The sequence below is a fragment of the Eublepharis macularius genome, chromosome 3 (genome assembly GCF_028583425.1).
Source record: "Eublepharis macularius isolate TG4126 chromosome 3, MPM_Emac_v1.0, whole genome shotgun sequence".
Taxonomy (NCBI): domain Eukaryota; kingdom Metazoa; phylum Chordata; class Lepidosauria; order Squamata; family Eublepharidae; genus Eublepharis; species Eublepharis macularius.
The window spans coordinates 156,846,904-156,870,871 of NC_072792.1; the positions used below are offsets into that span (position 1 = coordinate 156,846,904).

General features: G+C 41.0%; 1 protein-coding gene across 2 annotated transcripts; it reads right to left on the bottom strand.

The window, feature by feature from the left end:
* Positions 1 to 2,791: 2,791 nt before the first annotated feature.
* On the bottom strand, positions 2,792 to 23,340 carry SGCG (sarcoglycan gamma). Of its 2 annotated transcripts, none has more exons than XM_054973820.1 (8): positions 23,236 to 23,340; positions 11,994 to 12,188; positions 11,165 to 11,266; positions 10,354 to 10,441; positions 9,494 to 9,619; positions 7,756 to 7,831; positions 4,041 to 4,167; positions 2,792 to 2,983 (listed from the first exon to the last, which is right to left on the bottom strand). In XM_054973820.1, exons 2-8 carry the CDS (start codon positions 12,186 to 12,188, stop codon positions 2,810 to 2,812), a joined length of 888 nt encoding a protein of 295 aa, XP_054829795.1. In that variant the 5' UTR covers positions 23,236 to 23,340; the 3' UTR covers positions 2,792 to 2,809. The 2 variants fall into 2 exon arrangements, with proteins under 2 accessions (XP_054829795.1, XP_054829794.1); XM_054973819.1 differs by having other exon boundaries at positions 11,994 to 12,191.
* Between the last annotated feature and the right edge of the window lie 628 nt (positions 23,341 to 23,968).

Here is a 23,968-nt window from a genome sequence, read left to right on the forward strand (position 1 = left end):
GAGTCAGAAAGGTAAGGAGCTCCATTATGCTTTATGGCAAGGGTGCCTAATTTTGTGGGTACTTCTGGAATTTTGAGGACCAGGGAATGAGCATCACCCTCAAGTGGCTGTAATGAAAGGCCAGGGCCCATTATAGACTCACTGGCACGGAGTGCTAGGGCCAATCACAAATGTTGAGCGATTGTAAAGCAAACGTCCTGCTACCACGGCAGCAGCTGTTTCTGGATAGGTGTTCTCTACAAACACAAAGGTGATGCCTCCTGAATTCTTCTGAAGCACCGGCTATTCTGGTGAGGTGAACAAAAGCCAGGACAGACTTTGGGGACCAGAACAGGTTTGGGGGTAGTAGGAAACCCTCAGTGGTTGCCATGGTATCCAAGGATAATATATTGGGGACCACTGCCCTATGGAGTTTCTATCTACTACTCTCAGCTGCAAGTGTGTGAGGATGGTTCATACCTTAAGTTTATTTTCTAAGGGCTTAAAGATCTTTATGTAAGTTATCTTAATGCCATAGTAGTAGTGCTGCTGGATTAGACCAGTGGTCCATTTAGTTCAGCATCCAGTTTTATACAGTGGGCAACCAATTGCCCTGGAGAGCAATGAACAGGGTATAGAGACCAAGGCCGCCTTCCCCAATGTTGCCTCCTAGTGCTAGTATTCAGAGGTTTACTGCCTTTGAATATGGAGGATCCTTTATTCACTAATAGCTATCAATGGACCGCTCCTCCATGAATCTGTATGACCTTTTAAAGCCATCTATGCCTGTGGCCATTACGACACCCACTGGCAGCAAATTCCAAAGAAGTATTTTCTTTTGTCTGCCCTGTACCTATTGCCCATCAACTTCATTGGGTCCTAGTATTATGGGAAAACACTACGCACTAGATACATAATATTATAAACCTCTATCACACACCCCTAAAGTCTTTCCTCGTAAGACAGGTGCTGCAACTCCTTGATCATCTTGGTTCCCCTCTTCTGTACTTTTCCTGGCTCTGCAATATTCTTTTTCATATATGGCAACCAGAACTGTTCCAAGTATTCCAAATGTGGCTGCACCACATGTATATCTACCATCAAGTTGCAATCGACTTATGGCAAGCCCAGCAAGAGTCTCAAGGCAAGCGAGAAGCAGAGGTCTTCTTTGTTGGTTGCTCATCCAAGTACTGACCCTGCTTAGTTTCTGAGATCTGATGAGATCAGGCTATACCATGCTACCTTCCCTCCCAGCTTTTTATAAAAAGCATTACAATATTGGCTGTTTTATTCTCAGTCCCTTGCCTAAGCATCCTGGCATGGAGTTTGCCAGCACACTGAGTTCACTCTTTTAGCAAGCTTTCCCCTGGAACTCTTGTTCTCAGCCAGTTCAGGACCCCTCAACGTATACTTAAGGAGGGAGTGGTTGTTTCAATGTACATCAGTTTACACTTAACCAACATAAAACTTTTGTAGCCTTTCACAATCCACTTTGGTTTTCACCATCCTGAATAATTTGATATCAACTGGCTACTATACTACTCATCCCCAATTCAAAATCAAGCTGCTTGCTTCCTTCCAGCGCAACGACTGTCAGTTGATTCCTACCTTCTGCTGCCTGTTGATTAACCAATTTTAAGCCTTAAGAGGGCCTTTCCTTTTATCCTGTCTGCTAAGGTTACTCAGAAGCCTTGTCAAAAGCCTTTTGGAAGTCTTATTATAGAGAGAGACAGATAAATCCCAACATGCCTGCTGAATAGTTGCACACCATACCATTTTGCTTAGCACACAGAACAATGAGAAATCAAGGCCCTGAGATGCTGGTAATAATTACTAGGGCTCAGCTTGCCACCTGTCAATGTGGCCAAGTATAACCCTGGTTTCCCTTGCCCTTTTGCTTTTCTGGTGTTCCCGCATTTTCACAGGTTTTTTTAATCACTTGGACCAAGAAGTTTACCTACTCCTATAGTAAGTGTTTCTTTAGTACCTTAATAGGTAGCCCTGTTCCAGGTATGCAGAGGGCAGGGTATGGAGTCACCTACCAAGTCCAGTACATAGCAAAGGGCAAGACTGCCACAAGGTGGTCTGCTCCCACAGGCACAGGCAGCATACTAGGATTTGAGTTTGCATAGACAGTATGTCTGTCAGGAGCAGGAGTAAATATCATATAGAGTACAGCCTATATTCATTACTACTATAAGAGGCTGTGTCTAGCACCTTTACACAAGGATCAGAGCTGTGATTTTATTTAATAACCCGAGTAGATAAATTCATCTTTCTGAACAGAGTACGCCTGCTATTTTTGAAACATGCATTTTAACATGTGTTCTGGTGTTCTTACAGAATCATGGAGGATCAAACTTGAGCTAGTGTGGGGTAGCAGTTAGTGTGCTGGACTAAGATTTATTTATTTATTTATTTAGCCACATTTCTAGACCACCCTCCCCGTCAGATGAGCTCAGGGTGGTTTAACAAAGATCTGGGACACCTGGGTTCTAATCCCTGTTCTGCCATGAAAACTTGCTGGGTGACCTTGTGTCAGTCATACTCTCAGTCTAACCCGTCTCACAGGGATGCTGTGAAGATGAAAGGAAGAAGAGAATGATGTAAGCTGCTCTGGGTCCCCACTGGGGAGAAAGGGAGGGTATAAATGAAGTAAATAAAATAAAAATAAGGGTCTGTCAAATCCAGCATCACATTTTCTCCTGTTGGTAAACCATGTGTACAATAAATAAAGATGGTTTTGCTGATCCACTTGCTAAGGATCTACTTCTCAGTGCTCCAAAATGTGGCAAAAAATGGCCAGAGAATGTGCAATATACGTAGGTGTTTATTGGCAGACACTACTATTTTCTTTGCAAGTGGAATCCACACCAGCCACTGACAAGTAAAGCTTTCCATCTGGGCAAACACAGACCTCATAGAGTTCTTGATTGCTGCCAGATTCTCCACTTGTTCCTTCAGGCAATTGGGGCAGTCGCACAGTCTGAGCATCAAGTGTAAGCTGCATGGAAGAAAAGCATGCACACAAACAAATTGATTTGTTCACACACAAACTCAGCTGCAGTGTTTTATGAATTCTCAGTTATATGCCAGACATATCTGAACCAATTTCAGTTTGCAGTAGAAGCAATGCCAATCGAGGGAGACGTTTTAGAAGAGTCTATATTAAAAAGTGTTTAAAATAGATACATGTAGCGCAGAACCCATATGAATAGCTAGGTTTAGATCAGAGGACTTCTCCTCCTAAAATATTTCCTTTGTTACCTCTGCCCACCACCTTGCCTGCCTCTCACTTATTTTCTTGCCAGGCTGCCCATTGCCTCACCCATACTCGCTACTGCCTGCCTACTCTCTCTCTCTGGACTGCCTACTTGCCTCTTTTTTCCTCTGCGCTTCTCCCCTTCACCATTTTGCTGCTTCCTCTTTCCCACTCCTCATACTTTCTTACCTGCTTTTCTGCTGCTGCTGCCAGGAGGTCAAAAAGATGGCTTCTGCAGAAAGCAGCTGCTGAGTGCCTAGTTGCAGTGGTGTTAGAGCCCACAGTCCCCTACATGCCCCTCCAGCCCAAACACCACTGGCACTTGGCTCTCGGCATCTGCTTTCCGCAGCAGGCTTCTTTCTGTCCTGGAGATGGTGGCTACTCTGGGCAATCACTTTTGATGCCCCACCCCCAGATCTGCCAATGAATCTTGGGGATTATTAAGCAACTCTCAAGATAGCAGGTCACGTTTTCTGTAATTTGGGGGGCTTTTAAGTCTCCCTCACAGTTTAATATGGCATTCAGGTTTGCAAGTCGGGGGGGTCCCATAGGTTTGTACAAAGAGCTCCCCCAACTGTACCTGATTACAGTGGGTGGATTTTTTGGTCTGCATCCTGAGGTTCAGCATTAGGTACATGATAAATGGGAGAATCAAAGAAATTTAAAAGCAGCAGTTAGCTCTTTGGGACCAGTCCCAAACTACTTTAATATTAGAAATCTTAATGGTAGTAACACATGGCAGGTTTAAAAAAAATCTCACTTTAAATACCAATAGTAAACAAAGGTTTTTAACTCTCACCTTGCCGCCATCACTACTATGTAGCTTGATATCCAGATTAGAAAGAACCTCAATATTCCCAGTCTGTGTTTTAATATGAATCCCTCGTGGAGCATCCATGCTGAGAGACCGGGTTGGAGATTCTAGTCTGAAAGTAATTAGAAAGAAGTAGTAAAAGGAAATTAGCATCTTGGCAAAGAAGAGTTTCTTACCTGATTAGTTTCTGTTCTTGTGGACAGGAGATCATTCTCTGAGTGGGTGATGTCTCATTTGGGAATAAAAGGCAGGGCTAAAGCCATTTCCTAGGAGGTGGGACATCCAAAAAGGCCAGCGAGGAAACTGATGTTGACTCTACTCAACATACATTGTCTGTTCCCTGTATACTGAAGTTTAGAGGCAAGGGAGACTGACCTTAAATGGAAAAAAAATGCAATATAAGGACACACTAATGACAAGACCTGTGACTGGTGGGGGAAAGCTCTCTTGTATTCATACAACTTGACAAGGTGGACGCAGTGATCCACAAAAGGAATAGCCATTCTCCAGGCAAAGATTTTCTCCTCTTGTGAAAAGGGGGATGGAATGGGATTCAGAAGTATGCATCTATAAGTCTAAAAAGGCAAGTAAGTCTCCTTGGTTAAGTCTCACTGCAACCAATTTCAGGAACAGGGCTAGCATTTTGAAGGACTCTTTCACCAAGAATGTGTTGTCTCTTTTGAAGACAAAGGTAGCTCTGGTCCCGACTTTTTCAAAACAGTGAACAAAACACCATCAAAGAACATTCTCTTATATCGAACTTGTAGGTATAATATTCCCTTGTGCCACCAAAGTTGTTTGTTTGGATTACTTGAGAGGTGTGATGGAAGAAAACCGCACAAACTCCAAGAAGTCTCCATCCTTGATTGTACGCAACATCCATTTGACCAGTGGTGTTGGTATCTCCCAGAGGTTTGTAAAGCCCACCCTTACAGGCTCAAAGTGTCCAGCAGTTACTGAAAGGCCAAATTAGTTGTGAGGAGGACTTATTTCCAAAGTGTTGGTTCCCGAAGACTGGGTTGGAGGTGTTGTGTGCCACTTTTATTTCTAGCATATTTTGTTGTGAAAAGTTTGTGTCTAGTGATAGAAATGAAAGGACTGTGTTTTGAAGGTTTTTAATTACCTTTTTCACTGGAGACAGGATGTTACACACTCAAGAATGACTTCCTGTTATCTAGGGGAGAATATGTCACGTTCCGTGCAAGAGCAAATGTTCTGAACAGCATTGATTCCAAAGCAAGTGTTTGGAATTATAGCCTGGCATTAGATTCCTAAATAGGGCGATGGTGTCTGCTTATGCAGCCGCCAGAGCTTTTAAAATATCGGGGGGGGGGGGGGAAACAACAGTTTCAGCATAACTCACCCCCTAGATATTGTTCTCTAAATGATCTTACAGTCTAAATGCATCTGAAAAAGAGAGAGGCAATCCTAGCAATACTATTTCTCCTCATCAAAAGAACCCCTCCGATAAATTATCGGTTCTCCAAGCCTTACAAATCAAGTGTTCGTTGCACGAAAAAAAAAGCTTTGAAAATCTGTAGTACCACAAGATGGCAGAAAAGGACTTCCAACCTTTCAGTTTGTTTGCAACATAGGTCTCATGCATTCTCTAAATGCTAGAGGGAGACAGCTTTTGAGTTCTCAGTCCCACTGATTTTAGCAGAAGACTTAAGAATGCGCTTACATTTTAACAGGACAGATTTTTTACAAAACAAAACCTGAACTCGGAAGAGGAACCTTGTTCTAAAACACGCATCTTGTTTGAATATATTCAAACACTCTCTCAGTTTGCTCTTAGATATAGCTTACACAAGGAATTAACCCCTATTAGGTATTTTCTTTTGAAGATTATTGGTGATGGTGGAAAGCGCCATCAAGTCACACAGGTGTCTTACGGTGACCCTGTCGGAGTTTCAAGGCAAGACATTCAGAGGTGGTTTGCCAGTGCCTGCCTCTGCGTAACAACCCTGGACTTCTTTCGAGGTATCCCATCCAAGTACTCATTAGAGTGGACTCTTCTTAGCTTCCAAAATCTGATGAGATCAAGCTTGTCTCAGCCCTCTAGGTCAGGGTTTAAGATTATTACCCACTCCTATTTTGTACTGATTCTGGCTGGAATCCAGAGAAATCTATTTGTACATGGTGGTGGTGAAGTCAGTGAAGTCAAGACTCACACTGCAGCATACCTAGCTAGAATAACGTGGCTGGTTTGCAGTCAAGATCACTCTAAGCTGAGCTCAGTTTATTTTTCATAACTGGAATGTATTAACTTTTTTAAAAAATCTATACTTTAAAATATGTAAAATATATCCCAAAAGTTCATTATATGCCTTTAAATAGAAAATGCCATTTGTTGACAGCAGAAAGGAGGTATATTCTTTACCCTTAGAGCACCTATGAATGCTGAATGTATTAACATGCATGAGGTTATGATCCAGAACCCCCCCCCCCCCGGCAATCTCTAAGGTTTTTACCACAGAGATTTGAGGGGGATTTCTACAGTATCGTCCAGAAGAGATGTCACTTCTGGGTCAGACACAACCCTTCCCAGGCCCTGCCTCAGAAATCTCCTGGGGACTGTGGGCAGAGGCCTGGCAACCATATATACATTGCATGAAATGAACAAGGAGAATTAAACAAAAGCAGATTTGTATAACAAAGCCGCCTTTAGTGGAGCACAGTGCCTACACAGAGACCAAATGGCTAAGAAGAGTTCTATTAGTGTAATCCTAAACAGAATTACACCCTTCTAAGTTAGCTGAAATCAATGGGCAAATTAAATATTTTTTTAAATGACCAGTACAACGAGAGATGTGGGAGTGATTTTCCTTCTCTATTTCTTGGATATTTACACAGCAGTCTCTTTCCTAATAAATCAGTCTTTCATGAAAACCAGCACTAGCCTCAAAGTCTGAAAACCATGCAAGAGAAAAGGCCTTTGTGTGAGTCTTATCTTATGAAGTTCTCAATTAGAAAGAAGTCACTCATGGCAAACAATGACTATCACAATACACACTAGAGAAATACTCCAAAAATGAGGGTGACCTATCACATAGGAGCTTCTTCCTTGACGCAAATAGCGCAGAGAATACTGGAATATGAAGCACTGGTGACAGTCTAGCATTGCAATGCATCTGAATTTCAGCAGAAAACTTTGAAATAGCAGTGTAACATTTTAGTGTACATTTACTAATTCAGATGAAAATTCTCTAACCTCACACTGTGCACTGAACTCCCATGTTCTACAGGTAGAACTGGAGTTAATGACAAATGTAGGTTTATCCCTGAAACGGAAACTCCACCATGAATTCTTCCTCCTCTGATTATAGAAATATTTGACATGACGACATCCCACCTTACCTGCATCCTAGTCCAACACTCTAATGAAAACAGTTCAGTGCTATAATTTACAGAGAGCTTTTGAATGTTCAAAATGGTTCACTTACAGTATTTTGTTGCAATACTTACAACAACCCTGTAGAGTGGAATATTATTATTTCCATATTGCATTGGAGTGCTGAAGCTTTCTGGTGAGTTCATGGAAGAGGTCAGTTTTAAAACTGAGACTTCCTACTTTGTATTTCTTTGAGCCATTGTGCATGACCTGGTTATACAAAGCAGACGTGGCTAACACTGCCCATGGGCTACTAGATGTGCAGTATAATATATCAGGTGTAGTTACTTTGACATATGCTCTTACCTAAGCTCTTTGTCAAAATCTTCGGCTCTGACAAGAGGTGTTTCTACAGAATGTTCACAAAGAGCCCCTTCTGGCCCTGAAATGTAGAAACAAAGTACTGCAGGAAATGTAGGAATGAAGTATTACAGGAGACATATACAGATTGCAGCTGCCTGTTCTAACCATAGGAAGGGACAGTAACAGATTCGGACTCAGGGCTTGGATCAAGCAAAGCATTTCCATGGACAGAATGATTTCTACTAATTGAACATGGCTTTCTTGCTTCTCCCTTTCTGCTGCAACCCCCTGAAATGCTGCTCCAGGGGAAAGTTGCAGGTGGAAGTCGTTCCTTCTGCAGAAATATTCCACTGGATCCAAGACAGTTTTTTAAAAAATAAAATAACTCTCCAGGTTCATGAACTTCCTGAAATACATTAATAAATATAGGGCCAGTTATTGTCAAGTTTAGAGGTGGGCATGAACCAGGAAAAAAAGGAACCATGTGGTTCGTCCCGTTTCACGAAGCAGGAACTACAAACTTTCACAAACTTGCCTCAGTTCGTGAACCGGTTCGTGGTTTGTGGGGTTTAAATACCCCTTTCCGTGCTGCTGGAAAGCAGCATGGAAAGGGGCATTTCACCTCTGCAGGCTTGAATCAGCTGCTTATTAGGGAGATCCCCAATTGGCAGCTGATCTGGGGATTTAAATGCCCCTTTCTCTATTGCTGCAAAGCGGCAGGGAAAGGGGCATTTCACCTCTGCAGGCTTGGATTAGCAGGCTTGTCCAGGAGATCCCCAACAAGCAGCTGATCTGGGGGGTTAAATGCCCCTTTCCCTGCTGCTGTGAAGTGGCAGGGAAAGGGGCATTTCACCCCCACAGGCTTGGATCAGCTGCTTGTCGGGGAGATCCCCCACAAACAGCTGATCCGGGGGTTTAAATGCCCCTTTCCCTGCTGCTGCGAAGCAGCAAGGAAAGGGGCATTTCGCTGAGTTTAAATGCCTCTTTTCATGCTGCTTTGCAGCAGCAGGGAAAGGCGCATTTCACCCCTGCAGGCTTGGATCAGCTGCTTGTCGGGGAGATTTCATATCAATTTGATTGTGGTGGGTTTCCAGAAGCTCTGCTCCTCAAGTTCTTAGGATGGGACACATTAAAAGCTATACCAATGCAAAGACAGGAAGATATGCTGGTGCCATTTAACTCTGCGGAGCTAAATAGGATTCCTACGGATGTTAGACAGCTTACTGACGTTTAATCAAAGAATAGTCATGCTGCTATTAACAACAAATTAATCAAATTAAAACAAATAGTTTCATACATCAACATAGATGCAATTCTAAGGATATTTACTGACTAACTATATCAGCATATAATTGAAACTAGCACGTATCCCTGAAAGCTGTCACTTTGAATTTATGATTACACTGATCATATAATTAATGATGGTGGTGGAAACTGCCATCAAGTCATAGCTGACTTATGTCAATCCTTACTGTGGTTTTCAAGGCAAGAAACGAACAGATGTGGTTTGCCATTGCCTGGCTCTGTATTGTAACCTTGGTGTTCCCTGAAGGTTCCCCATCCAATTATTAACCAAGGCCAATCCTGCTTAACTTACAAGATCAGGCTTGCTTGGGCTATCCAGGTCAGGGGGATATAATCACTATTGATTGCCAATTACATGCAGTAGCAATTTTATTTTCAGACAGATGTTTACTTCCTAGAAAATATTTTGTGCTGTTTCTTAGACTTGCATGCAAACCTGTGACTCGAAGTTTATCTGTACCAATGGCCACTAAATTTTCATCCACTGTAAAAAGAGGCTTTCCTTCCAGATTCATGGAGTTGATCTGAAATTCCTGACCATGGATTTCTACCATGTTTGGACCTAAAAAGAACATAAAAATAATTAAGTTAACATTTATCCTTTCTATCTTCTTAATGTACAAGTGTACATTGTCAGTAAAATGATAATATTCTAAATTTAGATACATATTTGCTCATAGCCTGAGTTTTAATTAGCAGGAAAAGTAGTTTTTGTTCCTACCAGTTAGCAAAAGAAAATAATTTGGGAATGATCTATTCTGTATCTTGTAAATAAAAATGTGTGTGTGCAGTTGAACTGTGCACATGGGAGGCAAGAATATATTCCCTTGGTTCTATATTAATATTCCAGATTGAGCCCACTTGCGGGGAGGGCGGAATAGAAATTTGAAATAAGTAAATAAAATAAATTACATTTGATTAGCAAAATAACTCTCTTAATAGTTACATAATCTATATATTTCCTCATATATCACGTATATCATATTAAAATGGTTGTCTGTATAGGACATAGGTATGAGTGTTAATCCTAAGAGCTAAACTGCCTGGGAAAGACTGTGAAAGGCTGAAGTCACAAGGTTAAAAGCAAAATACTCAGCTTTTGATTTTTCCAGAAGTAAATGCAGAAAAACCAAGTGGTTTGTTGCCAGTCTGTACGGGTTTAATTTGACTATCACCATTTGAGATATTTTTACAGTGCATCGTTTAGACTATATAGGCTGCCGTCAGAACAATTACTGTAACTTTGCATCTCCAAAGCTTTCAAATGCAAACTGAAGAAATACAGATCACACCTACCCACACTTAATCTGCCTGTGACATTCCCATCAGAATTGCGTGCATTTAGAGTAACATTATGAGTAGATTGTAAAAGCAATGATGAGTCCTGGAGAATTAAAAAGAAGTGGAAAAATTAGACGCCTTTCAGAGGTTTTGACTGTGTTGCTGTTGAGCTACTCTGCTGTGCAGTCTGGAATACCTTACCATGTATGGTGTGCTTTTCCCATCACCCATTGCAATTTATGTTCTTTTTTCTTCCCACAGTCCTTAACTGTTGACCTTTTTATTCCCCGCCCACAACTTCCACTCTGCATCCACATCGTCTGTTTTAACTCAAGCTACAGGTTCCTTCATAGTCAGCAGAGCCCACTACAAGGTCTGTCACAGGATCCCACTTGGTTCTGGCCTTGGTCTCCACATATTTTTGGTACGGTTAGATGTGTGGTAAAGGGACCAGAATTCAACTCACAAGAAGCAGGATAGGATAAAACTAGGATAATTTAGTAGCAGGGCCAATTAATTTTTGTTAGAATGAAGAAAGGGGAAAGCAGGGAGAAATTTCAGAGGGATAGCCAACCCCCACCCACCCCCAAAACAGCAGATAGTCTTAAGGCAGGTAAGTTGCATTCTGCCATTGGAAAATTTAGTCTTGATCCAACGAATAGTACCCAACTCAAAATTTGACACATGATCATTTTCCACATGTAAACAGTATCTTTTTAGACGACCCTTTAATTTTCCTGATTTACAGTCTAATCTTCAGAAGTTCCATCGAATTCAGTGGGGCTGATTCCTATCTATGTGTACGTAATATTGCAGCCCATCTTACCTTTCTAGAATGAACTTCTCTGGCATACAAAGGATATAAAAATTCTGACTCGCCCTCTAGACGAATTCCTTCACTTTCAACATATAGGTATCCCATTCCAATCTGCAATAATTAAAAAAAAAGCTCTCATATCCTTTATCTGCTCTATATTTCTTACTAAAATGATAAAAAAAACCTCAGATGACCAAAACGACTATCTTCTTGTAATGGGGTTCTGAAGAAGAGGGCTCCCAGACTCACTTGGGCCCGTTTGTGGTATAGGGGAGAAGTGAGATGATGAAGAGGGGCTGCTCCCCCATTCCTTTTCTTTGGCAACTATTCTCGTTGTTTGGCAGGCATGGAGAACCTCGGGGCGAGCTTGTCCACCTCTGCTGGAGCAGCATGGTGGCACATCAAGGTTGTTTCTGCTAAGTTCCCATCATTTTTGCCAGGTGCTCAATCACAGGCTGTCCTGGGGAGGTGGGAATGAAGCTGACCAGTGCTTGGAAGGGTCCACAGATGTGCCAGGGGCCCAGTCCACTCTGGCTTCTGAAGAAAATATCGCACTCTGATCTGGCTAAGGGAACATTATGCGTTTACTCAGGTCATATCTGGGTATCTCACACTATCAGCAAATGGTAGTTTCCATTTCACATTCAGTCAGATGTCCACAAACCTACATGGATCTTTAGACTGTGACTCTTTACACTCGTTTTAATGTCTTTCCTGACTGCCTGTAAACTGCCCGGAAAGCAAGCAAGGCAACATGTACATTTTAAAATAAACACATTGGATTTGCTGCAAATAAGCATGACAGAAATGAACATGATGAAGAGAAAAGTACACTTACTGGAGAAAACCACATCACTTTAAGAATCCAAATTAACAGAGCAAAATTCACAATTAGGATGATGATCAGGAGAAGAACAAACAGATAAAGGCAACGCTTTCTCCAGCCATAAATGCCAATACTGTAGACATACTGACTTTCTGGTCTCTCTAGGTTAGTACCTGGCGTTGTTGTTATATACTGTTCCCGTACCATCTGCTGGAGAAGAAAGGAAATTAGATAATCATGAAATTATGGGCTAGATCCAAAGTCCTCCTTCAGGAGCAGGAAAGGCATTTCTGCTCACAGAAGGGAGGGGGATTTTTCTTCAGTCTCCCCTTCCCACTGCAGCTTCCCACTGTTCTCAAGGGCCCACCAACTTCTAGGAGCCATTTTCTGTCAGTACTGAGTCTGTAGTGGGAAGGGGGAGATCGGAAAGATTCGGGTTTTTTTAGTATAGCTCCAATCAGCTCTTATAGTTAGAACCATCTGCAAAAGAATATAACAAATGTATATAAATTTTAAAACATGACTGAAAACCATTTTTTCTAGTTGGTATCATGTTTCAAATACATTTCTGCTTTCATGTTCTTCAAGATATGCTTTAGCAGTAGTATGGGATTATCGTATTTCAAAAACATGCTGTCCATCCTTAAACTAATCTATACTGACAGACAAAGAAATAAAAGTTTTCACCTCCTATCCCTTAACACTTATCATTTAGCTAACTAGTGATGAAATTGAAATTATACTTAGAATAGCATTGGAATTCATGATGCAGAAAAAACAGCCTTCTGAAGTAGGACTCTTGCAAGCCATTATAGGATTAGCAAGTTTTGCTATTGGTTTCTTTTGAATTTAATCTCAGTGAAACACCACCTTAATCATTTGTATTGAAATGGAAACCAAGGTCTGTAAAATCTAATTGTTCATATGAGAAGATTTCAGATGGTTGCATGATTAGTTGTTCACCATACTCGCAATATTATTTTACGTGGACTCTGCCCCTGTCCAGTCTGCAAGTTAACACCAAAAGCAGCTCAGGCCCTACTTCTCTGATAATATGTATTTGTAGCACATTGTGTTCAAGAGCAAATAACTATTCTTTAAAAGAAATCAATTATAACACCTGAAGGTTATATTAAGAAACCAGCAAGTTGTACCCACATATTTTTCCTCAAGCCTCACTTTTGGATGCTACTCTAGCTGTATAATCCTAAACAGAGTTACTCCAGTCTAATCCCATTGGTTTCAATGGGTTTAGACTAGAGTAATTCTGTATAGGATTGCTCTGCAAATGTATGATTTGATGGAAGCCTGAGACTCCTGAGCTTTACTTCCTTGTGGAATAACATGAATCCTTTGTTGGAAGGCCCCAGATATTACAAAGAGAAACTCCTCTACCAAATAATATTACAAAAGAACAGAGAGACCTTTTTCATTACATGGTGACAGCAGCAAGAGTGCTATATGCAGCGAAATAGAAAACAGATACATGCCCTGATTTGTCAGAGTGGATAGATAAGATCTATGAATACGAATCAATGGATAAATTAGCTATTTATGTGCATGATAGACCAACAGCTGAATTTTGGGGAAAATGGAAGTATTTCTTTGACTACAGGCTAAAATTAAGATTAATTAAGGTAACTTGGTACAAAGTTTGCATGATTAATTAAATTGTATGATTAATTAAAACAGTTGATATTAAAGTTTAGGTATAAGTAACTAAGGAGATAGAAGGAGAGCTACTATACAATTAAGTTGTGTTGTATTCTGATTTTATCTTTCTATTAGTTTAATCTAATTTCAAATGTAGTGCTTGTATAATTTTTATGCACTTTCTACTGTTATGTCTTTTGTTTTTAAATAAAATTTTAAAAACATTAAAAAAGAAACTCCTCTCATAGTTATTTTCCTGAAAATCCTGCAATCCTAAAGTTTCTAAAACAGCCTTTTGAGACACAATACATTGATCATAAGCCAGAAGAACTATGGGCTGAAACCAGAGATATTATCAAGGACTTATGTGCAAAGACTATTACTGTAGCCAAAAGAAAGGAGAAGCCTAAATAGATGACTGAGGAAACTCTTAAAATTGCTAAAAATAGATGAGAAACAAAAGCAAAAGGCAACAGAAATAGGGTCAAAACTCTAAATGCAGCTTTTCAGCAGCTTGCATGCAGAGACAAAGAAATCTACTCTAATAACCAGTGCACAGAAATAGAAGAGAACAAAAAAGGAAGAACAAGAGACTTGTTCCAAAAGATCTGAGAAATCAAAGGGAAATTCAAGCCACGGATCAACATGGAAATACAGTATCTGATCAGAATAAAATAAAGATGGAAACAAGGCACAGAAGAACTATACATAAGAGATGGAAGGATGACAGATACTTTTGATGAAGAACCAGAAATCCTAGAAAGTGAAGTAAAAGCTGCACTCAAAGTTATTGAGAGAAACAAAGCACCTGGAGTAGATGAAATACCAATAGAGCTATTTCAAGCCACAGAAATTGAGTCCAATAGAATCTTGACAAGAATATGTCAACAAATATGGAAAACAAAACAATGACCCACCGACTGGAAACACTCAGTCTGCATTCCAATCCCCCAAAAAGGGGATGCCAAGGAGTGCAGCAACTATCGGACAATCGCATTAATTTCCCATGCAAGCAAAGTGATGCTCAAAATTATACAGCAAAGACTCTTACCATATATGGAACGAGAAATGCCAGATGTTCAAGCTGGATTCAGAAAAGGAAGAGGCACTAGAGATCACATTGCAAATTTACAATGGCTAAAGGAACATACCAGGGAATTTCAGAAGAAAATCAGCCTGTGTTTTATAGATTACAGCAAAGCTTTTGACTGTGTGGATCATGAAAAGCTATGGAGAGTCTTAAAAGAAATGGGGGTGCCACAATATCTGATTGTTTTGATGATCAACCTGTACTCTGGACAAGAGGCTACTGACAGAACAGAATATGGGGAAACAGAATGGTTTCCAATTGGCAAGGGTGTCAGACAAGGATGTATATTATCTCCCTACCTGTTCAACCTCTATGCAGAGTATATCATAAGGAAAGCTGGATTAGATATAGAAGAAAGTGGAGTGAAAATTAGTGGAAGGAACATTAACAATCTGAGATATGCAAAGTTACTGTTACTGGCAGAAAATAGTGAAGACTGGAAATGACTACTGATGAAGGTCAAAGGAGAAAGTGCCAAAGCAGGATTAAATCTGAACATCAAGAAGACAAAAGTAACTACTGAGGAGTTGCACAATTTTAAAGTTGACAATGAGGAAATTGAAATTGTTCAAGATTTTCTATTCTTTGGTTCAATCATCAAACTGAAGGGAGATTGCAATGAAGAAATCAGAAGAATATTGAGACTTGGAAGAGCAGCTGTGAGGGAGCTAGATAAAATTCTTAAAGATAAAGATGTCTCTCTGGGAACCAAGATCAAGATAATCCAAACTATGGCATTCCCCATTGCCATGTATGGATGTGAAAGTTGGATGGTAAAGAAAGCTGACAGGAAGAAAAATGATTCATTTGAAATGTGGTGCTGGAGGAGAGTTTTGCAGATACCATGGACAGCCAAAAAGACAAATAAGTGGGTACTAGATCAAATCAAGTCTGAATTCTCCTTAGAAGCTAAAATGACAAGAATAAAGCTATCGTACTTTGGTCACATCATGCGAAGACAAGATTCTCTGGAAAAGTCAATAATGCTAGGAAAAGTGGAACGCAGCAGGAAAAGACCACCTAAAACAAAATGGTTTGACTCAGTAAAAAAACCATGTCCTCCAGTTTGCAGGATCTGAGTAGGTCTATTAGAGAAAGAACATTTTGGAGGTCTTTCATTCATAGGGTTGCCATAGGTCAGAGACGACTTGATGGCACATAACACACACAACACACATTCATCTAGGGTAGCCAGGTCTCCCCTGGCAACTGGCAGGAGGTGAGGGTAGGTGGGAACTTCCCAGTGTGCACACAATTGTGCAAATGTGATCCCCCCACTCCAGCAGATGGGCCAAGAGTTAAAGAATCAACACATCATCCACCATGGATGTGATTGCATGGGCACCCATTTCTCTGGCCTGCCTCCTTCTACAGATCAGCTGGCGATTGGTGAGCAGAGGCATACATTGCCAGGAGTTTGCCCAGTAGAAGCAGGCAACTGGCACGACTACACTCATCCCATATTTTGATTCTACACTCTTGAAAAAGTTTTGGTTTTGCTGTTCCTCTACCAGTTTTGCAGGTTAGGCACTTTTGGGGGGTTTCTTTTACAAACTATTCAAACAGCTTCTCTTTTGCTCCATCTGTGTAGTTGTGGATGAGGCTTTGCTTCACCTTGCAGGGTGACTTAGATTTCACCGGAAGTCAGTAAAAAACCAATGCCTGGAAGAGTTTCAGTGGTTGCCAGGATGACCATCGAGTAAGGAAGTCCACAGTTACATAGAAAGGAGTGGTTTTAGCTCAGAGAAACTGTTAGGTAAACCAGTAGTATTTGAGTCCAGTGGCATGTTAGAGACAAACAAGATTTTCAAAGTGTAAGCTTTTGAGTGTCAGAGCAACCTTCTTTAAGTAAACTACTTTTTTTTGGAGAAAAGAATATTATCCACTCTTCCTCTGCCACCCCTCCTTCATGGCTTCTAGTGAGTAAACTGTCACTTCTATTACAGAAGGGTTTTTGTAGAGATAATCTGAGGTACATTTCGCACTCGGTTTTTAGAGCGCGTTTGTACCTGTTCCACATCCCATGTTTGCAAGGTTTTCACACTTAAAAGCAGTCATGGGATGCAGTCCCGCTTTTTGTCCGCTGTATCCCCGATTTTTCCCCCTGCGGACATACCCCGATGTTTTTTTAAGTTTGCTGCCGACTGGCAGCTGGCCCGCATTTTGCTAATGTGAACACTTTTGCCTCCTTTTTGCTTCTCTCCCCCCCCCCTCTCCTTTTCCCTGGGAGCTGATTGGTTTGTGCAGAATTAACCACTCCCACCCTCCTCAGCTCTCTGAACTCCTTGTCCACCATTTTTTTTAGTAAAGCGAGCTGAGGGTCATAAGGCTGCTTCTTCGTTGGTTTCCTTCCTCCCGGTATGCATGCTGTTTTATTTTTTTTCAAAAGCCAGGAATGATTCCTAAGCTTACTGCTAATTCCCTGCTAGCTTTAAAATCAAGGAAAGTGTTAAATAGCTGCTTTCTCCTTCCTCCCTTAGGGTATGCACACACATTCTTTTTTTTTTAAAGACAAGAATGGGTTGCAACGTTGTAATGTTCCTGCACTTTCTTCCTGGCTTTAAAAGCCAGGAAAGGATTAAATGGCTGCTTTTCCCTCCCTCCCAGGCATGTTTCAGACTTTGCCAAAGAGGGGGGAAAACCCAAGCATTTTGCACAGCCCTTTGGAAACAAGCCTCTGCTTCCTGGGAGGAGATGAATCGGCAGCATTTTAACCCTTTCCTGGCTTGATTTAAAAAAATGAGAGTGGTACATGTTTTCCCCCAGAACTCTGCCACCAATTGCCTCTCCGGTGGGCAGGGGACAGCCCAATCAGCAAAAAGGGGGGAAGGGTTCCAACATTGCAACGTTACTACGCATGCTGAATTTTTTTTAAAAAAGTGTGACATGAATTGCAAGGCCCCAAAAGCCCAAAATTGCACCGAGGTTTTGAAATGAAGCACAGACACCAAATCGAAATTGCAGTGGACAGTGTGAAATGAACAGGTGCAATGCCGAAGCCACTGCGATCGGGGCGAATGCTCATAAATGGCGGTTTAAACCGTAAGTGCGAAAAGGGCCTGAGTCAGGATATTCCAATTGATGGAATAGGTGAGTCAACATGCCTTGGACATGGGGCGGGGGACGTTGCATGTCTCTCTGTATGTACGTTACTCTCTTGATAAACTGCTTCTTTGTCTAAATGGGAAAGCCTTCTGACTCCTCTCTTCTTGCCTCATGGCCTTCCAAAGGGAAATGATGTACTTTTCAGAGCTCCCTCCACGAAGGCCTTATCCACACACCCACATCCAGCCTCAATGCCAGGCAAGGTGGCTATGGTAATAAAGTGATTCTTTAAACTAGGACTCTTTCTTTTTGCTCCAAGATATTGCTGTGAATAGAATCTTCCTCAATAAACTTTACGTTCTACCTTTTCAGTCATCAATTGCCTGAGGATTAATTACGGCACAGTGGAGAAAACACTGACTGGGTAACTCTGCTACCAAACAAAATATAGCTATTTCTAATACCAATTCCGCGTTCCAGCTGAAAAAAGCCCTACTGACACATGACTCTGCCTCCTTCCCCCTCTGCTTCCAGGCAGCTCCATTGCTGCCTGCCCTGCCCTGCCTCCTGCGTGGCACTGGTGAGAGTGGCCAGCCAGCCTGGCCACCTGGCCTGCTTCCAGTAAGTGCCACAGACCCCCTCTCCAGGGTCTGGTATTCTTCCAGACCCCATCTGGCAACCCTCACAACATCATGAGTTGGATTTGAAAAATGGTAAGCTGCTCAACTTACCTTTCCCACTTCTCCCTATTTTCTGCAGCCCTCCATGCCACTCAAAAAACTGATCCTTAAGCTCAGGGGGACCCACACAGAAGTAACATGGGATGCAGTATGAGGGCAGTTGCAGCTTTAGAGGGATCACTGTGGAAATCATGGACTGATAATGCCCTTTCAAGACCATTTTAGATCCAACACAATGGCTTAGATCCCCTAGAGTTTTAATGTGTGTGAAGAATTTCTGCTTGTGAAGAGCAACTTTCTTGCCTCCCTCTCCCACTGCAGGCTAAATTAATTCCCAAAGTCCTGTTCCCCGGGATCCCCTCTCCCCCAGGAACAATAGTTAGGGAGGCATTTCAAGCTGCAACAGGAGGGGGGAGGTGAGAGTGTTGCACTCTGCTAGTGGAAATCCTTCTGCCTGCAGATGAACTCCAGGGGAATATAAGCCCATGTGTTGTTTAGTAAGTGAAAGTTTATAATAGTATTTGGCAATGATCAAGCAATTTGGCTTACTTCTAAATTTGGAAGTTGAACAATATGTGATTAAAAGTAGATTTCTAGATGTTACGAAGTGGGTAGACTTGACAACATATTTCTTTAATGACTGGCTAAGAAAACAGTCGGGCAACATAGCTGGTTAATAATAGTAGCAACAGCAGCTGTTAAGCAGTTTGAATTAATAACAGTAGACCTTCCCTTTACTATTTAAAATCTGTTCTGCTAAGCTATTAGCATTAGAGTACAAGAAAATAGGCTTTGAAAGTAAATGTTCAATGGCATGAAAACAAAAAAAGGAAATTATTCTGCTTTGTGGCTAATGAGGAAAAGATAATATAAGGCAATTTATATTTGTTCATTAAAAACTCTCCCTTTCCTTATCTATAAGTTCTTTCATATACCGTTTGTTACAAATTTCTGGAAGAGCATGAAAGGAAATTTTGTTTGCCTTCTCCCTCCTCACAACAGCTCACCAATCTGTATTACTCCACATGGGTCCTGAAATCCTAGGAATCAACATTTCCAGGAGTGAGAGAGACTACTGGAGGCAGGGGTAGAAAGCAGGGAAGATCCACAACTGTCAACACTTTCCATTGAAGTACTGCTTGTATGACAGACCACCCTCACCCGCTTCACTCCCGCACACTCTGAGGCAAATTTTCCTGCCAAAATCCAAGTTTGCCTGCTTTGGCAGAGCAGCCCAAAGTGGCATGTCTCTAATCATGGATTTAAAGTCCTTTTGTGTCCCACCCTGATAAGCAGTTATAATTTTGGTTTTTTAGCCCAGCCCAGAAACTTGATGAGAGAAAAGCAGGAGCTTTCTTCCTTAGCAATGGAAATGGCACCAGACTATAATGTTCAAAAGAAACAACAACTTTATCGAACAAGCAGGGATGGAATGAGGGCAGTCAAGGAATGAAAGAGCTGAGGTAACATTCGTTGGTAGAACAGAATATTAGTTAAGTCACAGGCAAAACAGTTTTCTTGAAGCTTTGTTTCTTGTTCTTAATCCTTAACAGTGAGAGGTGTTTTGTTTAATACTTTGGTGACAACGTTTCTTCACAAAGTTCCCTTTTACAACTCAAGTTTCCTGATGTTAGCTCACAACTGTTTTCCTTTTACAACAGACCTGAGATCCTCCTCAGAGCCAACCCCCCTTTAGTCAGTAGGCAGGTATTTATCCTCTTCTAAGAGTTAACCCTTCTTCACTTGGTTTGAATGGGAGTCTTCACTTACTATCCACTCACTCTTGCCAAAATGTGTAAAGGGGTTTCAGCTTATGCTGGCTTTTATACTTGGAATTATTAACTAGAATTCTTCCTCAAGACAATGAAGTTACAGTTAGGGCAAAAGATTTCTCTCACTCCAGTGGGGAACTTGTCTGACCTTCCCTGTCAGATTCACTCACAACTCTTTCTCAAAATCCTGTCAGCAGCCAACTCTCTTCTCTAAGGCTGATTCTGACTGTCCAGTCAGAGACAAGGGAGCAGCCTGTCAATCAAGCTTTCATTCCAGGCAATTGTTAACTCCTACCCTTGCAGCTGTCTGAGTGCTGCACTTAGGAAGTGCATTCTGTCATAGCTGGACCCAACTCAGTATGAAAACAAAGGGTCTCAACATCATGACTTTAAACAGCTCTCTCACACATACATTCCATTTTGTTTTCTTAAACATCCAACCTGTTGAAGAGTTTTGCTTCCTAAGGAAAACTATCACTGTTACAGTTCCAGGCAATGCTATCAGCATATTCTGATAGCAGATACAACGAACACTCTTTAAGCCAATGGTTTCTTGTATGTGACAAAAGGAAAATTTAGAATTGTCTCCTTTTATATAGGGAATCCAGAAAGATATTTCTTGCAGGCATACTCAGCAGAACCACTAGACAAATGGATTTTGAGAAGACCTGTTACTTTTTTATCTGTTTTGGATAAAATACGCGACCTACAAGGCAGCACATTTTGTTGTGGCAGGTGGGAATAGCAGACCTAAGAACATGCAGTCTATAGCTGCTCTTTATAAAAGTGACCACCTGGGAATGTTCAGTTTGAAGAGGAGGAGGTCGACGAGATACATGATTTCTCTCTTTCTGTCATAATTCTGTTTGGTAAATGTAACAGTTACAAATTAGCTGATTGCCCCATGCAGAACCTTTTTTATGAGTAACATTTCTTTGCCATAACCTACTGATTTAAGCAAATAAACTGAGATGAACCGAACAAATATTGGGCAACCTTCCTGATTGATACATTTTTTATTCTAGCAGAGTGAATTAATGCACAACATATGCAGTGTTACCAATTATTATTAATTAAACTGTTGCATGAATTTTGTATCAGTGTTGTCATGAAGATCATTTACTTAAGAAAAAAACTCCTCTTCCTTGCAATTATCTATCCTTCAGTAGTTTCAAAACAAGAATTAATTTCTCCCCAATAGGGACTATAGCAGGCCTGCTACAGCTGCTACTGTGGCTTGCAAAACAAAAGAAACTGCCGTGCAGTTGCTCTTCAGTTACCAGCAGCATTCCTCCCTCTCAGAATCTCATCTCTCTGCAGAGCAGTGTATCCAGAGTTCTGCTGGGCAGAGACACCAAGCAAATCTAGGAATGTGTTTATCTGGGCTGTGTTGCTTTTATTTACTTACTTCATTTATGCCTCACTTTTCTAGCCAAAGGGAACAGAAAGTGGCTTACAATGTTCTCCTTTTTTCTATTTTATCCTCACAAATGTGGGTTACTACTTTGGCTTCTTCTTTCTGTTTGGCTGCTGATCAGCCAGTTGCTGGTCAAAAAATAAGCCCTGTTTTCTTACCAGCACTCATGTTAGTGGGATCTGAAACCAGGGCTCCTGTGAGCTTTGGGGGAGTGCTGGAATGGCTTCTGTGAATTTGCAGTTGTGTTTCCTTGTTTCTGCCTTAGTGTCTGACTGCCCCTTGGCTTGGCTCTCCCACTACCACCTCAATCCTTGTAAGTGAAAGTTCTTGAGGGTTTCTATCAGTGTTTTCTCTGCCAAGTGAGGTACAGTAATTAATCAATCAAATAGAGAGAAACACGGTACTGTTACTGGATACCCGTGGGGAATAATTCTGAAGGAAAAACTTTGAAGAAATTATGTGAGTGTTTTGTATATTGTAACCTGCGGGTAAATGAGTAATTGTTGCTTTGTTGTTATATTATTATCAAATTTTCCTCTAGTGACTGTACTCTTTGAGAAAGATGTTTTGAAACGGGCAACACTGGGATCTAGACAACCCGTTGTGGCCTTATATATTGGTTGTAATATATGATATATTTACTGGTGTTAGTAAGTTTAACGTGGGTATCTTTGGTTTCCATTAAGTGAGGTACAGTGACATGTAGGTAGTATGGCCAGAGAGGACATGTTTCCTTCTCTGCGTGTGCAGTTGGGAAAAGAAAACATGGGAGCTGGAGATGGCTTGAACCTGCAGCTGCAGAACTCTCTAGCGTCACACTGTGAGTTGCAGCTGGTTGAAACTAATGCCCTCCATGGCGGCATTTCAGCTTAGAAAAACAACATGGGGAGGGGAAGGAAGGAGCTCCTTCTCCCCCTTGCACTGTGATGGTATCACCTGCATTACCATGGTCCTGGGCCCTGCAGCAGAGTTTTTAAAAAGTTCCCCAGTGGAACTCAGTCCTTCAAAATGGCGGAACATCTCCAGGGATGCCATATTATCAAGTCTGGCCCTCAGTGAAGCTATGCTATGCTATACATTCGGTTGACAAAAGTATCTATTTTTGGATTCAAGGAAACTAAAATTGAAAAGACAGGTTTTTATACATATGCGCCTATACGACAAATACAAGTGAAAATCCAACGTTAGTTAACAATTATACTATTTTTCTCAACATTTCCATACAGTCATAGACATGGGGGAGGAATCAAGTAAACAGACTGTTCATATTATGTAAATAAAACTATCAAAAGAGAATAATGTATGCAACATTTTAAAACATTAATATTGTTAATTTTTAACACTATTCAGCACTGCATAATGTAAATGAACAATTATGATTTGGTTAACTAAACTTTTAACTGTGTGTAAATAATAGTTATAAAAACATCTAAATTCTACTTCTGGCACTTGGAAAATAAGATAACAAAAGCTATGAGGCAAATAAAAGTACAGAACTGAGAGCAGTCTTAGAAGCAGCCCTGCCAAAGTCTGTTATTATATTAGCTATGTTCCAGTTCATAACATTAATCTATCCAATCTTATTGAAAAGACTTACCTTAGATGATAAAAAATCATGCAAATTGCTGAACTGACTCTTTCGGTCTTACAGAACGACTTTCTCCACTTGTATCTAGTGTGGGAGATATTTTAGGCGTGGCTGAGCTTGTTTACATGTTTGGCAACATTTCACATTCCACTGTCTTTCATGGGCAACTCTGACATGGCTAATTTTAATCTGTGACACACTAGCTAGTGCTGTATCAGAACTTTAAGGGGTGAACGGCTAAGCATAATCCTTACCTTCAGGGGAATTCACATCCATTCACTTGAATTTTTTGCCCACCTAACTCCAGTACAGGGAATAAAACTCTTGGGAAAACAAAAATAATGCAAATACATAAACAGAATTCATACATGCCACTTACAGTACTGTACACCCACCTACCACTATTGGTGCACAGCGATAAAAAAATAGAATGGTAGTTTAAATTCACTTTTATCTGGTTTCTGAATCATTTGATGGCTGTACAGGAAGGTTGCTTTTAATCTTCCTGAGCTTTACAATATATCGGTGATTTCAACCATAACTATTAGCAACACCTGCACACCTTTCCCACTTGCCCCCGACTTCAAGAGAAGAAGATTTCAAAGCTGGGGAACGGACCACAGACAGCAGGACTACACATTTTGCTGGTACTGAAAAAGAATCTACACATGGATTTCTATAGGGCCAAGCTACAAGTGACAAAAGGCACAGGTTTGACACTTGTCAGCTTCCCTCAAGTTTT

Coding starts and splice junctions, on each gene's coding strand:
- SGCG (XM_054973820.1), bottom strand. CDS start 12,188: ATGGTACGGGAACAGTATATAACAACAACGCCAGGTACTAACCTAGAG. Junction 7,832..9,493: donor AGATAAACTTCGAGTCACAG/GTTTGCATGCAA, acceptor TCTACATTTCAG/GGCCAGAAGGGGCTCTTTGT. Junction 2,984..4,040: donor ATAGTAGTGATGGCGGCAAG/GTGAGAGTTAAA, acceptor TCTTCCATGCAG/CTTACACTTGATGCTCAGAC.